Source organism: Penaeus monodon, chromosome 6 (genome assembly GCF_015228065.2).
Source record: "Penaeus monodon isolate SGIC_2016 chromosome 6, NSTDA_Pmon_1, whole genome shotgun sequence".
In the NCBI taxonomy this organism is placed as follows: domain Eukaryota; kingdom Metazoa; phylum Arthropoda; class Malacostraca; order Decapoda; family Penaeidae; genus Penaeus; species Penaeus monodon.
Window position 1 is genome coordinate 38,729,432 of NC_051391.1, and position 16,498 is coordinate 38,745,929.

A 16,498-nucleotide genomic window follows, 5' to 3' on the forward strand; every position below is an offset into this window, starting at 1 on the left:
ATTTTTGGCTAAAAGGCGACCTGTAATCAAATTTAATTTAACTTATAAGGCACCTTTAAATATAAAATTTTAAATATTTGGATATTTATAGGATAAAAAAATATAAATATAAAAATATAATATTTTTTAATATATAAAAATAAAATTTTTGTAAAATGGTTAATAAATGAAAATATAAAATATATTATATTATAATATCAATTATTATATATATTATATATATAATATAGATATATTTTATATATATAAAAATATTATATATATATATATATATATTTATATATAATTTTATTATATATATATTTTGGTGTGTGTGTGGGTGTGGGGTTTGTGTGGGGTGGGGGTTGTGTGTGTGTGTTATAATAAAATATATCATAAAATTATATATATATAAAATATATAAAATATTTATATATAAATATATATGTGTGTTTGTGTGTGGTGTGTGTGTGTGTGTGTGTTGTGTGTTTTGTGTTGTGGGTGTGCGTATAGGTTTTTTTGGTGTAACATGGTGTATGTGTTTATTTTGTGTGTGTCCCGTTTATGTGTGGGGTATTGGGGCGGAACGGGCTTTTGTGTTTTGTAATTGTGGGTTTGTGTGTGGGTGTGTGTTGGTGGTTTTTGTGTGTGTGTGGTGTGTGGTGTGTGTGTGTGTGTGTGTGTGTGTGTGTGTGTTGTGGGGGGGGGGTTTTTGGGGCGATTGTGTTATGTAGGTATTTGTGCGTGTGTGTCGTTTTGTTTGTGGGTTGTGTGGTTGAAATGTGCGTGGGGTTGCGTGTGTGGGGCGTGTGTATGCGTTTTTTGGTGGGGTGTGTGTGGGGTGGTGTGTGTGTGTGTGTGTGTGTGGTGGTGTGTGTGTGTGTGTGTGGGGTGTTGGCGCGGCGCGCGGGGTTTTGTGTGTGAAAACAAAAACATTAAATTAAAACCCAAACCACACACACACCCCCATCCCAGTCATACAAATACACACCCCACAAAACCTACCCCCAAACACACACACACATACACACACACACCCACACAAAAACACACCCCCAAACCCACACACAAAACACACCCCACACACAACACACTTTACACACAAATATAAACACACACATAAAACACGCAAAACAAACATACACACCCCGTGCAAATGCAAAATACGAAATACACATACACCACGAAACACATACACATAAAACACACGCACCCCACCCCCCACACACCAACAAACCACACACACCCACACACACAAAAACCACACACCCCAAACAAAACACCCACACACACCCCCAGTCACACCACACGCACACGCACACGAACGCACACACCCCAAAAACCCCACACACACACACACACACACACACCCCCCACAAACAAAACCAACACCCCACACACACACACACACATAATTTTTATAATATTATATATATTATAAAAATTCATATTAATATATAAAAATGTGTATATATATATATAATTTTATATATATATATTATATATTATTTGTGGGTTTGTGTGGGTGTTGGGGGCGGGTATGTTGCGTGTATGTGTGTGTGGGTGGTTGTGTGTGGTTTTTGTGTGGGTGGGTTGTGTGTGGGTGTGTGTGGTGTGTGTGGTGTTTTGTGTGTGTGTGTGTGTTTTTTGTGTGTGGTGTGTGTGGTGTGTGTGTGTGTGACTGTGTGTGTGTGTGTGTTTGTGTGTAGCAAGAACGTCTTCCGTTTTCATTATGTCAATAACATGTAAAAATTAAAACATTTTAAAAACCTCTTCACCCCATGGGCATTTTCGGGAAAACTTTATGTTTGGGAACCAAAAATTTTGGGGCCCCAGCGTCACAAAAAAAAATTACGTCATTTTAGAAATCTTTGGGGACAATCTTATCGTGCCATTACAAGAAATATGAATATGTTAACCTTTCAATAAAAGGTAAATAAACGAAAGACAGAAAATACGTATTAGACTAAAACAAAAACAAAAATTAACTCACCGATATCTTTTCAAGCAGACGACGCTTTGGTATCCCGGTACCGGGAGCCAGCTCTCGTCCCCCCGTGGGGGGGGCCCCCCCCCACGTTCCCGGCCTCCTGGGGGGCCAATTTTTTTTTTTTTAAAAATTTTTTTTTTGGGTGTGTGGGGGTTTTTCCCTGGGGGGGGGCCCTGCCGGGGGGGGTGTGTGTGTGTGTGTGTGTGTTTGGGGGGGGTTTTTTGTGGGGGTGTGTGTGTGTTTTTTGTGTGTTTGGGGTTTGGGGGGGGGTTTTTTTTTTGGGGGGTTTTTTTTTTTAAAAAAAAAAAAATTTTTATATTTTAAAATTTTTTTTTATATTTTTAAACCCTTTTTTTCCCCAAACCCCCAAATTTTTTTTTTGGTTTTTTGGGGGGGGAAAAGGGGGGGTCCCCTTCCCTTTTTTGGGGGCCGGGTTTTTTTTTTTCCCTTTTTTTGGGGGGCCCCCGGGCCCCCGGGGGGCCCCCCTTTTTTTTAAACCTTTTTTTTCCCGGGGGGAAAAAGGGGGGCCCCCCCGGTTGGGCCCCCCTTTTTTTTAAGGGGGTTTTTTTAAAAACCCCCCCCCCCTTTTTTTTTTGGGGGTGGGCCCCCGGGAAAAGGGTTAAACCGTTTGGTTTTTTAAAAATGGAATTCCCCCCCCGGGCCCTTTTTTTTTTTCCCCCCCCCTTTTTTTAAAAAACTTTTTTTTTTTCCAAAAAAATTTTTTCCCCCCCCCCCAATCCAAAAGGGGGAAAAGGGTTAAATTTTTTTTAAAGGGGAAAAATTTAGGGAACCCCCCCCCCCGGGGGGAAAACCCCCCCCAACCCCAAAAAACCCCCCCCCCCAAAAAAGGGGTTTTTTTTTGGGGGGGGGGTTTTCCCCCCTTTTTTAAAAAATTTTTTTTCCCCCCCCTTTTAAAACCCTTTGGGGGAAAAAACCCCCCCCAAAAAATTTCCCCCCGGTTTTTCCCCCAGTGGGGGAAAAAAGGTTCTTGGGGGTTTTTTAAAAAAAAAACCTTTTGGGGGCCCCCCAAACCTTTTTTTTTGGGGGGGGGAAAATTTTTTTTGGGGGGGCCCCTTTTTTTGGGGAAAAAAAAAATTTTTTAAAAATTTTTTATTTTAAAAAAAAAATTTTTTTCCCCCCCCTTTTTTTTTTAAAAAAAATTTTTTTTTTTTTTTAAAAAAAAAAAAAAAAAATTTTTTTTTAAAAAAGGGGTTTTTTAAATTTTTAATTTTTTTTTTTATAAAATTTTTTTTTAAAAAAAAATTATTTTATAATTTTATCCCCCGGGTAGTTCATTCAGTTATCCATAGGGGTTTGAAGTGTTGGTGAAAGGACGCAGCCTTGCCTCACCCCTGATTACCGGGAAAAGTTCGAATCCCCACACATTTACAGCCCTTCGTACCATTAGAGGTTGCTATCGGGCCCAATATCTTGTGGGAAATTTCCCCTGAGCCTCAGGATTCCCATAGTTGATTCCGATGCACCCGAGTCAAACGCCTTCTTGAGGTCGATGTAGGCTGCAAGCAACCCACGACCAAACTCTTGACGGCGTTCCACAATTACTCGAAGCGCTATATACGGTCTATCGTGGACTTGCCGGGAGTAAATCCAGACTGCTCCGGTCTCTGATGCCTCAGTAGGTAGGTTACGGATCCATTTCAGAAGAATGTGGGCGAGAACCTTGCCTGGTTTTGCTGAGTATGTAAAGCCCCCAGTAGTTGCTTCAGTCCCAACGATCCCCTTTTCCCCTTCCATATAATATATAAAATATATAATTTTTATATATATTATATATATATAATATATATTATATTATATATATATAATATTATATATATATAATATGAATATATTTATTAAATTTTTACATGTAATATAGCATATATATGTGTGTGGTGTATGTATATTATTAAAATATATATATTATATATATATATATAGATATATATAATATCTAAAAATATACTATACTTGTTTTATATATATATCTATAATAATTTATATTATTTATTTCATTTAATTGTATAATTTTTTATTTTTCATATATTTGTATATCTAGATAATTTATATATATATATATACTATATATATATATATATATATATTTTATATATAAATATATATATATATTATATATATAAAATTTATATATATATAATTATTATAAATATATAATATATATAATTATATTATAATTTTATATTTAGAATATATATATTTAATATATATATATATAATTTTATATATATTTTAATTTTTTATAATAAAATATTATATTTTAAATTTATATATATAATATTTTTTTTATATATAATATATATATATAATATATATTATATATATATATATTATATATAATATATATATATATAATATATATATATATATATATATATATATATACCCTTGTAGACAGCAAGCTTCAGATATCAAAGGTAATGAATCAAATAAGAGTTCACATCATACTTAAGAGGTCTCAACGCAATAACACAGACAGTAGCCAATGTAAGCACAGCCAGTAATCTTTGCTTATTTTCGTGAATTTTGGTATTTGTCTCTTATATTACTTATAGGTATAAACAAACAAATTAATGGGTCAAATTAATTCACAAAAGCAGTCGGCATGTTTCATTGCGGACATAATAATTTAAGAACATGAATGTCAAGAAAAAGGACTAAGGTCCATTTTACTTCTTTTTGTCCAAGTTTATAGTTAAGAAAATAGAAAAAGAATAAAAACCAGATATCTATAGTACATAACAAGTTTGTCTGTCTGACTGTTTCTCCTCTCTCTCTCTCTCTCTCTCTCTCTCTCTCTCTCTCTCTCTCTCTCTCACACACACACACACACACACACACACACACACACACACACACACACACACACACACACACACACACACACACACACACACACACACACACACACACACACACACACACACACACACACACACACACACACACACACACACACACACACACACACACACGTTCAGCATGTATATGCTGAACGCACATAAATTCACACATGCAAAAAAATTTATAATTTATAAAAATCAAGTAATTAAAAAACAATAGACAAAAAATACTCGCAGGAAAACAAAAATGAAAAATCTTCAAAAGGAGCTTCAAAAAATCAAAATCCTTTTGCATCAAAATTTATTTTACAGGGATCTATGTATATATATATTTTTTATAATAACACATGTTTACTACAAATGTCATCAAATAAAATTATATTTATTAAGACTAGTACCATAATTATACCAAATGACCTCTATCGATGGGTTTGTCCAAATCTAATTCATGGTGCAGCATCCAGTCATTCTAATGCTCTAGTATTGCAGTTGCCAATTTCCTTTACTAATACATTCCTCCATTTATTAAATATCATAAAATGATAAATATCAACACCAATGTCAGAATAAAATCAACTGTCCCTTAATCAAAAATATGATTTCATCAGTGAAACGGCAAATGATTTACAAATATATGAGCACTCCTACCTTTCTTTAAGTAATGTTGCCCAAATGATTATGAAAGCTGTTCTTTATTCTCCAGAATAACGCTATACATAGAAAAAGGGTAATTTTGTTTTCATAAAACTAGATCAGACAGACACACTTAAGAGCAAATGCTTGACCTTCAACTCTGACAAGGAGCACAGATCAGACTAGTTGGTGAATAGTGTTCAGCAAATAGTCAATAATTGCTATTAATGTCTTGCCTCTTTCTGGTTTCTTTTGTAAGTCTATATAATTTTATAATACAAGACTTGGTTACTGTCTTGCCTCTTTCTGGTTTCTTTTGTAAGTCTACATAATTTTAGCTTACAAGACTTGGTTACTATCTTTAATATGTACACTTTTAGCTTTAAATTGCCATTGCTGAAACCACCCTCAATTCTGCATGAATCTAAAGAGCATATCTTTAAGACAGTATCTTTAAAAAATAATACTTACTGCAAATTCTACAGTTACTATCGATACTACTGGTGTAAGTAATATTGAACTTTATGGGAAGATAAAAAGTTTTTTTTTATCAAACTTCAAATATGTAGATCTAAGCTAGGATAGTTAGGGAACAATCCCCAGTAACAGTAAAACATGAATTCTTTCATGAATTCTGGACCTTTTACACAAAACACATTTATTTCTCCTGGTAACGTCAACCGATGACCCAACAGTAAGGTTAGCAATGGAGCAATATTTTCCTTAATAGATCCCTCGAAACAGAATGGATAACAGTAAATTGATAATTTTTCCAATTATCTTGAGCATTTTTCTTGAATAAAATGTTTTATGACACAAAAATGGACATGCAAAATGAAAATATTAAATAAAGGGGAGAGTTAAACATATATATTTTGCATAAATAACTGCATATTGAAAACAATTCTTGACTAGATGAATTTCTGTGCAAATGCTGTGTTATTTTTAATATTTCTTTCAAATCTTAAGATTATATAAAAAAGCAATGGGTATATTCACATCAGCACACACTATCACTATCATATCATAAATTATACACCTCTACTGTAAAAATTGTGGAGTTACAGTGAAATCTGTAATTCCTGTCTCGAGTTAGAATCTAAAGCAAACACTAAAAAATATTGTAACATTCTACGTCACACTTACGGAGAGCCATTCCACCATTTCCTGAGGCCACACAAATCTAAATGAGAATGCATTCATATTCACACTAAGTCATGCACTTCAAAATTACTGCAATATTTTTCAGATGCATAAGCATTAGCACCAGACAGTAAGTCTTAGAAAGGAAACAAAAAAATAATAAGACAATCCAGAAAGAACTGGGAAAGAAAATGATAAAACTGCCAATGCATAACTGAAAACATGGTAGTCTCCTCCACTTCCATGTTTACCTTTCAGCATTGCCATTGTGTGAGCCACCAGTCTTGACTCACATCTGAATATGTCTACAGATACAAGTCTCAAAACCAGTTGTACACACATTGCTAATGCTAAGTGGTGAGTTTGCAAGTGGAAGGGACTGAACTTGTAAATGCAAAAAACAAATGAACTTGTTAGAAAAAAATAAAGTACATATCAAATACACAATCTTCATGTCCTAGGAAGGCTTCTACAAACTGCTAATAAATATAAAACTTTTATATACCAAAATAAAAAATACAACTATTACATACATTATCAATGCATCAGAACCTCTCCTTTACAATTTTCACAAGCATTAAACAGATAACCTGAATGGCTCTGTTATGTCTTCTCTTGCAAGGAAATTTATCTACATGTTATCATATCATATTTGGGAGAAATTTAATCTCCCACTTCAAAACCTTCTATGCTAATGAACAGTTTTTATTTCTACTTTTGCTGCTTACTATACAACATACACCAGGATTTACTGTTGCACACTCTTGTATATGATACTTAAACCACTCTTTATTTGTTAACATAACACACAAATATGTACATGTTTATTAATGTAACATTTCAGTTCACATTTAAAGCACATTGTTACAATGAACTGGCAAAAGCTGTCTAGTTTTAACTGCATATTAACATTCTCTTACATATAGAGCACAACTATTTATCTTCATTCATTCTTTGGCACACAGCCTCTTCACAGACACTAAAATATACAATTAATACTCTTATAAATGTTCCTGAATATCTTCCTTGACAAAAGGTTAAAATAACCCAACATCTGCTGCTGTCAAAAGCCTAAATTTTAACAGTATATTCCCCTTTAAATAGCTGAATAATAATTGTCTAAATATTAGATATACTATTATAATGCTCTTCAGTCATGGTCAAATCACATCCAATATAAAGATGGTCCAGCATAAATACCTCTCTCTTTCTTGAATAAATAAGAAGATGAGAAAAAAATTTGCCCCTAATATATAGACATTCCTAAGAAATTGAACTTTAAGCCTCCTAATCATTGTGAACAAGATGTTTGATGTATCTCTGCATTGAACCATAGTCCATGCTCATCGTTCGAGTCTGATGAGCTTGATGAGCCAGGAGGAAGTCATTTGTTGGAAGAGATGAGGAGATATCGTCGCTCTCCCTCAAAGATTCCCTGTCCTCTGGCTCACTGATCTTCAGCTCTAGGTTCTCTTTCTTTTCAGGCTGTTGCTAAAAAAGTGAAGTGATACTTTTACTTACAATGACAACATGGACCTTGACCTGAAACATGAACTGAGGCCTATTCTCAAATCTAATCATATTATTTCAATATATCCAACATAAAATGCATTTTTTGTCCACTGGGTTTAAAACATAAAAAGAAAAGTATATTTTAATTTATGATTTGTGGGAGTCTTACTGTGAGAAGAGTTAGAAAGCAGAGTGAATGAAAGTAGGGGTGGGTGGGTGGGTGGATGGATGGATGGATGGATGGATGGATGGATGGATGGATGGATGGATGGATGGATGGATAAATGGACAAAATTATAGATGCAAAAATAGATTGATGGATGGATCAATGGATGAATAGATGGACAGATGGATGAAAAGTTATATTCAATTAATTAAATTCCAAATAACAGGCAGTACCTTCAAAGCATCTGTAGGCAAGAACCGCTGTAAGTTAGGAGGAATTTCAGCCAAGGCTTCAGGAGAAACCTTTTGCGACAGAAGGCTCACTAATTGTTTCAGGTTCCCACGCTCGAGTTCAAGCCATCTAACCCTCACCTCCAGATGGTGCTGACTTTGCTGCAGGCTCTACAGTGAATAATATTAGATCTTTAAAATTTTTGTCAAAAATAAATTAGAAAAAAAATATAAATGTATTCACAAATCAGATATTCAGTTTCAGAAGATATCATGAAGCAACTGCCAGACACGAATAAATTTTAACAGTCTGTACCTGGTTTGAAGTTTCAAGTGCATGTTGCTGTGAGTTTGAATGATGAAGCTGTTCTAACAAATCTAAGTTTTGTCTCTTAAGGTTTCTATTGGCTTCTTGAAGCTTCTTGAAATCTGCATCTTTCTGGGGAGAGAGAGCCAGCTCTTCCTGGAGTACATGGTACTCAACTTCATAAGCATGGAGTTCTCTGCTCAATGACATTTCACAAGCCTGTAAATATGAGAAACAATTATATAAAAAAGTTACATATTCACTAAGAGATAACCATATGGATAGTACACAATACCTAATGACTTGACAGAACATAACTAGGGAAATACCTGAGACATAATGTTTCCTTGCTGAGAGAGTTGAACATTGGGCATGGTTGTTTTCATGTAATCCATGATCTGCTCAAATGAATCACATGCCAGCAATGCTTCTTCATGAGTTCTTAGCAACACTAATGCAACACGAAAGATGGCTTCCATCCCTTCCAGGAATAATAAATCTGTAACAGTAACAAAGTAAGATAACATGAAGCTTATTCATGAATATTAACCAGAATAACTATTATTTTAACATGTGCTTGTTAGGAGAATCTTGCAAGTTAAAAAATTTAAAGCCTAGAGAAATTTACCTATATTACAAAAGGAACATCAATATTTTGAAAGTTTTATTATATAACATGATAAGATATATCAATGTTTCATCATCAAATGCAAACTACTTTAAGTTCAAACAGATAGCACCAACAAAAAATTAAGCAAAATGATTATCATCATATGTAATAATCCAAAAATACTAAACAATAAAAATGCTCTTACCAAATACACGAACAACAAAACTTAATGGGAACTGTGAAGCAAACATCGTCAGGAACCATGGAGCAGCAAAAAGCTGGGGTGTAACCTCATGGCTCTCCAAATGGTCATACAATTTCCGTAGCTGGTCATGTAACAAGCGTGAGAGTTGATACATTTGTACCTGTTGATAAATCAAGAAATGTTTATACAAAATAAAGATAAACTTCTCATTAACAGTTTCTCGTAAAAAAATCAGAAATTCAGCATTTCATACTTCATAATGCTCATGTTCATTCCAAGACCTTAAACCACCGCAATTATTATATATCAAACTAACCTGAAGACCAATGAAGTCTGGTCTGTACTGACGTCTGCATCCCATTACATACATTAAATGTTTGAGCAGATTGTAGGCAATTTCATCTTCTGCCTGCAAGTGATTGGATGTAATACATACCATTGATTACTAAATGTTAGAAAATTCAACTATTTGTATGGTTAAAGGCAAGATGTTTTGCAGAGATACTTTGGCTAATGTTACATTACAATTTCGCATTGAAAAATTTAAATTACTCTAAGCAATTCTATGACACTAAGCACCTACTCTCCCTAAGATGCTTCAATATCAGAAAATATACTGGATGACATGAAAGCATATCAGTAAAAAGAAAAAAGAAAATATTACTTACATGTAGCAACAAAACACCTCCAACAAAACTAAGGCCTTGGCAGTAACCCACATCACTATCAAGAAGTGAATAAGCCTTTAGGACATTGAAAAGGGCCAGCTGACCAGGCCCAAGAGTCTGCATGAAGTAAGGATGGGTTGGGAACGTACGACCTGGTGATAAAAAAAATATCATTATAAATGAAGAAATCATATTCTGTAAAATTCGAAAAAAAAAAAAAAAAAAAAAAAAAAAAAAAAAAAAAAAAAAACTCTAAAAATATCTCCTTTCTGATTATGCAAAACTATGGAATATGTAACATCCATTTGTGACATTATTCACAATAATCTAAATTTACTTCCATTCATTAGGTTGGTACCCATGAAAAAAAAAAAAAAAAAAAAAAAAAAAAAGATTTCACACCTAAGTCTATGAGTATAGCATGGTGCTGTGATGTGAGGTCCTTGATCATGCTCTCAAAAGGTGTGTTGTAATTAGGTACTTGCGGCAGAGCTTTTGGATTCCGTGCTATGTGTTGGTGGACAAGGAGCTCCCAGACATTCCCACGAACTGCTTTTGGGACACCTGTAACAGTAAAGTTCAGAGAGATGTCTTTTCAGTACTGCAAAATGTGTTATACATCAACAAGATTTCTCTTGAAAAGGCTTCATTTATAAAACCAAATGAAAGTACAATGCAAAGCTCTCTCTTACCTTGCTTAACACCACTATGGAGGATGTTTGAATCAATTCTGACATGAGGTCTGGAGAGCATCAATTCCCAAGCCTGTACAGCCTCCCGAGGGAGGTCTTCTTCATCATAATTTAACCGTACTCGCAAAAGGGCTACCTCTTGCTGGTAAGCTTTAAAAAAATAAAAATAAATAAATAAATAAATCTGTGTTGAAAATAAACACAAACAGACAATCTCTTACAACTTATATTCTTAAATCATATTTCTCAACTGCATTAGAGCACTATGAAGCTTCATAAAAATATCAAGTGTGATGATTTATCTGACACAATTTAAATTACCAATGAATTCAAATAAACAATAAATAAAAATCAAAGAACTTTACTAAGCCTACCTCTTATGCGCTGGCTTTCCTTCTCCATTCTATTAAGAAGAATCTGCTGGAATATTGCTTTCTTCCAGATCACTTTTAATTGTGCTATTGATCTCTTTCCCAAAGGCTTTTCTAACTGGCCTCGTGCCTGATCCTGTCCTTCTGTTGGTAGCAATAATCAATGTATTAAGTTATCTAACATATAATTTAGGCATAGACATAGTCTCACTTAATGTTCAAAATCTAGCTTGATGTGAATTATTTTCACTGGCATGGAATTTAATTGCCTGCATAAAAGTTTAAATAATGTATGCATTATAGTTGTAGTAATCTCTTGATTTTAAAAAATTATGACTAAAGGTCTTTACATGTATATGTAACCTGTCGATGAACCTGAATTATGTGAATGACAATTTGTATGAAAATCATGAATATATGAATGACATTAGCAAATTAATGTTATCTGTATGTCAGACTACACCTATACCATATAATACATTAAGTTATTTAGCATCAATCACTAATATTTTGTTAAATTACCTGTTTTGTTACAAGGAGACACCACACGCTGAAGAATGGCATGTCTGAATGAAGTAGAAGACGATGACTTACTACTGTTCTTTCCTTCCGAGCTGTGTTCCTCCTCAGTTCGTGAACTTGATGATCCCACCTTCATAAAACTGACAAAGAGTGTGTGCAATATATAGAAGACATTTTTCATTTTTGGAGGATCAAAACTTGTTAAAATATCAAGAGGCAATTATCAACAACCTAAACTTCTAGGCACTAATGGCTACTAGCACTCATGCTATCAGAGATCTGTGTTTCCCACCGAGTACTGTAATTTCCAACGTCAAAGTGGCATCCTGTCCTAACATCCTGTGGTTCCCATTAGCTGTTACATTATATGAACTCATATTATATTGTTGCTACAACTGATTAAAAGTAATCTGTTAATAAGCAAAGTAACTGACCTCAAAAAGGAAAAACAATATAATAAAACACAAATACAAGGAGTACATTTAAAGAAAAAAATAAGTAAATGAGAAAGTTCATACTGGCAATTCCCTAACTCCTCTTCCTATCTGATTTCCTAAAGAAAGATAAACTTTTATTTCCAAGACTTAACCTTTGCCTCATAGATAAACATTAAGTTTTTCCCACTATTATTTGAAGTGAAAATTCAATATTTATGTTTTGTATCATCCATATACTAGTTCATTGTAGATTTTCAATGCATAGTAACCTCATCTACAAAATTATCCTTCAGAAAGTGAAAATCAGAAAGGGAGGGGGTAATCTAAAATGAAAGAATAGAAACAGAAAATGAGAGAAGGAAAAAAAAAAATAAATAAATAAATAAAATGTGTGGGGGCCACAATTGTTAGTGTGTGGGGAAAGGAAGGCAGGAGAAGGAGAGGGAAGAGGAAGAGAGATGGGGAGTGAAAGAGAGAGAAAAAGGAGAAGGGGGAAGGGAGAGGGGGGAAGAGGTAGAGGGAGAGGGAAAGGGACAGACAAAAAGGGAAGGGGGGACATGAATCACATATTCAAGGCCACCTTGTGGTAATCTTTTTTCCTGAACCTACTAACCTCATTTATAAATGTCCTTGAGAAAAGGAAACTCCTAAAAGAAAGTAGAATGGGGGAGGAGAGGCAGAGCAGGAGAAGGAGGAGGAGGAGGAGGAGGAGGAGGAGGAGGAGGAGGAGGAGGAGGAGGAGGAGGAGGAGGAAGAGGAGGAGGAGGAGGAGGAGGAGGAAGGGGAGGAGGAGGAGGAGGAGGAGGAGGAGGAGGAGGAGGAGGAGGAGGAAGAGAGGAGGAGGAGGAGGAGGAGGAGAGAGAGGAAGAGGAGGAGGAGGAGAGAGAGGAAGAGGAGGTGGAGGAGAGAGAGGAAGAGGAGGTGGAGATAGAGGAGGAGAGAGGAAGAGGAGGTGGTGGTGACAGAGGAGGAAGATGAGGAGGAAGAGGAGAAAGAGAAGGAAGAGCAGGTAGAGGAAGAGGAAGAGGAGAGGAGGAGGAGGAGGAGGAGGAGGAAGAAGAGGAGGAAGAAGAGGAGGAAGAAGAGGAGGAAGAAGAGGAGGAAGAAGAGGAAGAAGAAGAGGAATAAGAGGAAGAGAAAGGAAGAAGAGGAGGAATAATAGGAGGAGGAGGAGGAGGATGAGGAGGAAGAGGAGAAAGAGGCTATGGAGGAGAAAGCAAAAGAGGAATAGAAAGGGGAAGAGGATGAGGATATAGAGAATAATTAATATTTTAGTGTGTATGTTGTTATGCCCTCTCCCCTTCTTGGGGGATTTTTTTGGGTTCTTCCACTCATTTTGTGCCCTTCGTTTTTCACAGACTCACCCCTTATTCTGCCCAATTGTCATTCTATAACCCAGGTATTCCCACAGGAGTTGTTGTTTCCTCAAAAGTGACTGCAGAAGCGGCCATGCTTTGGGCTACCAGCAGTCCACTATCCTGACTGACAGAGTCGAGATGCCACAGCAGATAGCTCACAGCTTGGCCCAAAAATTCTTTGCCAATTCTGTTACCTTTGTACTGATTAGCCATGGTTAGCCCTTTACTTTTGGTAAAATGACCCATTTCTCCCTGCCAGTGCAGCCTCCCATTGGCCAGTTAGTGGCCCCCAGCTCATCTGTGGTGCTGCAACCCTCCTAGAGCCAGCTCCTGAAACTGGTTAGCAGTTGTGTAACCCTACAGGAAAGCTGAGGCCCAACCCATTTTTGCTGCTGCCAATATCCTAGTGCTGGTTAATCAACAGCCTGGGATACTACTATCAATCTCCCAAAGCCAGTTAGCTATGGTATGCATTATTTATTCTGTTCTGTAACTGCTTCTTTTCTCTCAGGGGAGGGTCTGTTTGGAGTTAGCTACAGGCATGAATCTCCTCCTCTCTGCTCTGCAGAGAGGAGATTCTTCCCTGAAATCCTCTCTCCATCTGGGCTGCAGACTGACTGGCAGAGTACTCTGCTTGCTTACAGAATCTTCTCCCCTCCCCCACATTGTTACCTTGCAACTGCTATTTGCTAATGATGAAACTCAGTTGTTTCACTTGGTTCTATACCACCTATAACTTTTCTCTCAGATATATTATATTTACATGAAAACCAAAATAAAAAGGTTCAACAAACTTACATATTTCTTTTTGGACTAACAGGTGCACTCTCTTTAGCTGCCTTCTCAGCAATCATCTTCTGCTTAGCTGCTGCCCGTTTGGCAAGGAACTCACGCCTCATGGAATCTCCACCAGAGGAACTGACGGTAGATGAACGAGGCCGGTGACGATGGCCAAGGGGGGAGTCACTGAGGCCTTCCATGCGCACTTTTGGGGGGGTTGTGGTTGAGGTATGGTGCTTCTCCCCAGAGCTACTCCCAGATGAGCTGGATGACTGATCCTGGAATGGTGAAAGGATTATCTATAATTGTGATTAACTCAACTGAGTAATGCTCCCTTCCAGCCATCAGAGACAACTACACCAAACAATCTACAAATTTTCTCCTGGTAAAAGTGTATGTATATCAGAAATTTAGTCATATTAGAATATGCTATTTGTCATCATGCTCTGCCTTTATATATGTTTCATAGTTGAATATCTTTATACTCATCGTCCCTCTGAAGAGAGAGGCCTCTGTTTACATTACGCATGGGAGATCGCGGCAGTATGACCAAGATTAAAGCATCCTGGACACAAGTTAACTCTTTCTATTGAACCAATGTGATATGTGAACATACATGATGTAGTGCAGTGTAGTGTTCTAGTGTTGCCCAGTGTTCAGTGCCCTAATATATCATGTTAAAGTACGCGATATACTGACACATGGTCCTCTCTGTGACAGCACGTCTTGTTGCCACACGTTTTCTATGATTAATTACAGGGAGATCCATGCATTCACAAATTATTACCACATTCTGTGAGTTTATGTGCATAGTTTAGAGTTATATATCAATACTTATTAATACAACACACTATAATGCTGCCTAAAGAGAGAAAATTTTCCATACCTTCCACCACAGAAACTACTCCAACAGAAGTTACAACTTCTGTTCTCCTGGATTATGTGAAGCAACAAGAGATTTGATGACCCAGACTTTACAAGCTTTATTGTCACACCTGACATCAACATCTACCTCCCCTGCCCAGACTTTCTCAACGCCTGATGATTCAGCAACAACTTCAATGCCTGATGCATTGGCAACATCCTCACCGCCTGACACATTGGCACCTACCTCAATGACACTACACACACTGGCAATGGTCTCTATGCCACCCACACTGGCAATGGTCCCTATAGACATAATACAGTCGCCCCTCAAAATTCCTGGCATTCCTCTTCCCACTCCTTTCAACCAATTCATCAGAGTGTATGAAGAATGGAAAACGTTATGGGAAGATTACATCATCATGGCAGGAGAATTAGATCTGCACTCTCAGCATGTACAACTAGCATATTTACACCATTGTCTTGATAACGAGATGAAGGAAATAATTGTACACTCCCTTGGTTTCCCTGCAGATTCTACAATTCCCATCAGTGACATCCTTCATCTTATTGACAGCCACATGAGACGACAAAGAAACCAAACACTTTGTTGCCAGCAGTTTACTCAAGTTCATCAAGCTCATGGTCAAACATTTGATGCTTTCTATGTAAATCTGAAGCAGATGGCTGCTGATGCCCCTCTCTATAGACAATGCCTTGATGATCGTCACTTAGATGGTATCATTGCAGGCATATGTGATCGTGATCTGGCAGAACGCATGCAAGCCCTTAATACTTCCCCATCCCTTCAACAAGCGGCAAATGGATCTTCACTTAATGCCATTGGGAAATTTTAAGCAAGTGTTACTTATTCAAGCATAAGTAAGGACATATGTATCCATGTCTTCAACAACTTCCCAAATGCTTTCATGGCACCATGCGCAAGACTTGGCTATTATTCCTCATGACTACCCTAGTCCCTACCACGAGATCTCTTCCTGTCTTTCACATGTGGCACATGTGAATCCACAATCAAAAAGTATTTTGCTTACCTCCTTTAAGGACTTCCCAGATGTACTGATGGGAACTACAGACCTTCAGAATAGCAGACAGCTTCATGAAATGAAAGGACCACCTATGACGATCCATCTGAAATCTGATGCACAACCC

General features: G+C 36.5%; 2 protein-coding genes across 2 annotated transcripts in view; both read right to left on the reverse strand.

The window, feature by feature from the left end:
- LOC119573994 overlaps positions 1–2,023 on the reverse strand; it is a 25,801-nt gene extending 23,778 nt beyond the window's left edge. Inside the window, 1 exon segment of the mRNA XM_037921094.1 lies at positions 1,973–2,023. The gene's annotated coding sequence lies outside the window, so the exon portion shown is untranslated.
- A 3,091-nt stretch (positions 2,024–5,114) lies between these two features.
- LOC119574446 (TBC1 domain family member 1-like) overlaps positions 5,115–16,498 on the reverse strand; it is a 77,230-nt gene continuing 65,846 nt past the window's right edge. Inside the window, 12 exon segments of the mRNA XM_037921673.1 lie at positions 5,115–8,097; positions 8,518–8,685; positions 8,831–9,040; positions 9,151–9,320; positions 9,637–9,796; positions 9,953–10,045; positions 10,305–10,456; positions 10,707–10,868; positions 10,997–11,146; positions 11,371–11,511; positions 11,890–12,029; positions 14,483–14,742. Coding sequence (XP_037777601.1) covers positions 7,894–8,097; positions 8,518–8,685; positions 8,831–9,040; positions 9,151–9,320; positions 9,637–9,796; positions 9,953–10,045; positions 10,305–10,456; positions 10,707–10,868; positions 10,997–11,146; positions 11,371–11,511; positions 11,890–12,029; positions 14,483–14,742 — 2,010 coding nt within the window. The 3' untranslated portion in view covers positions 5,115–7,893.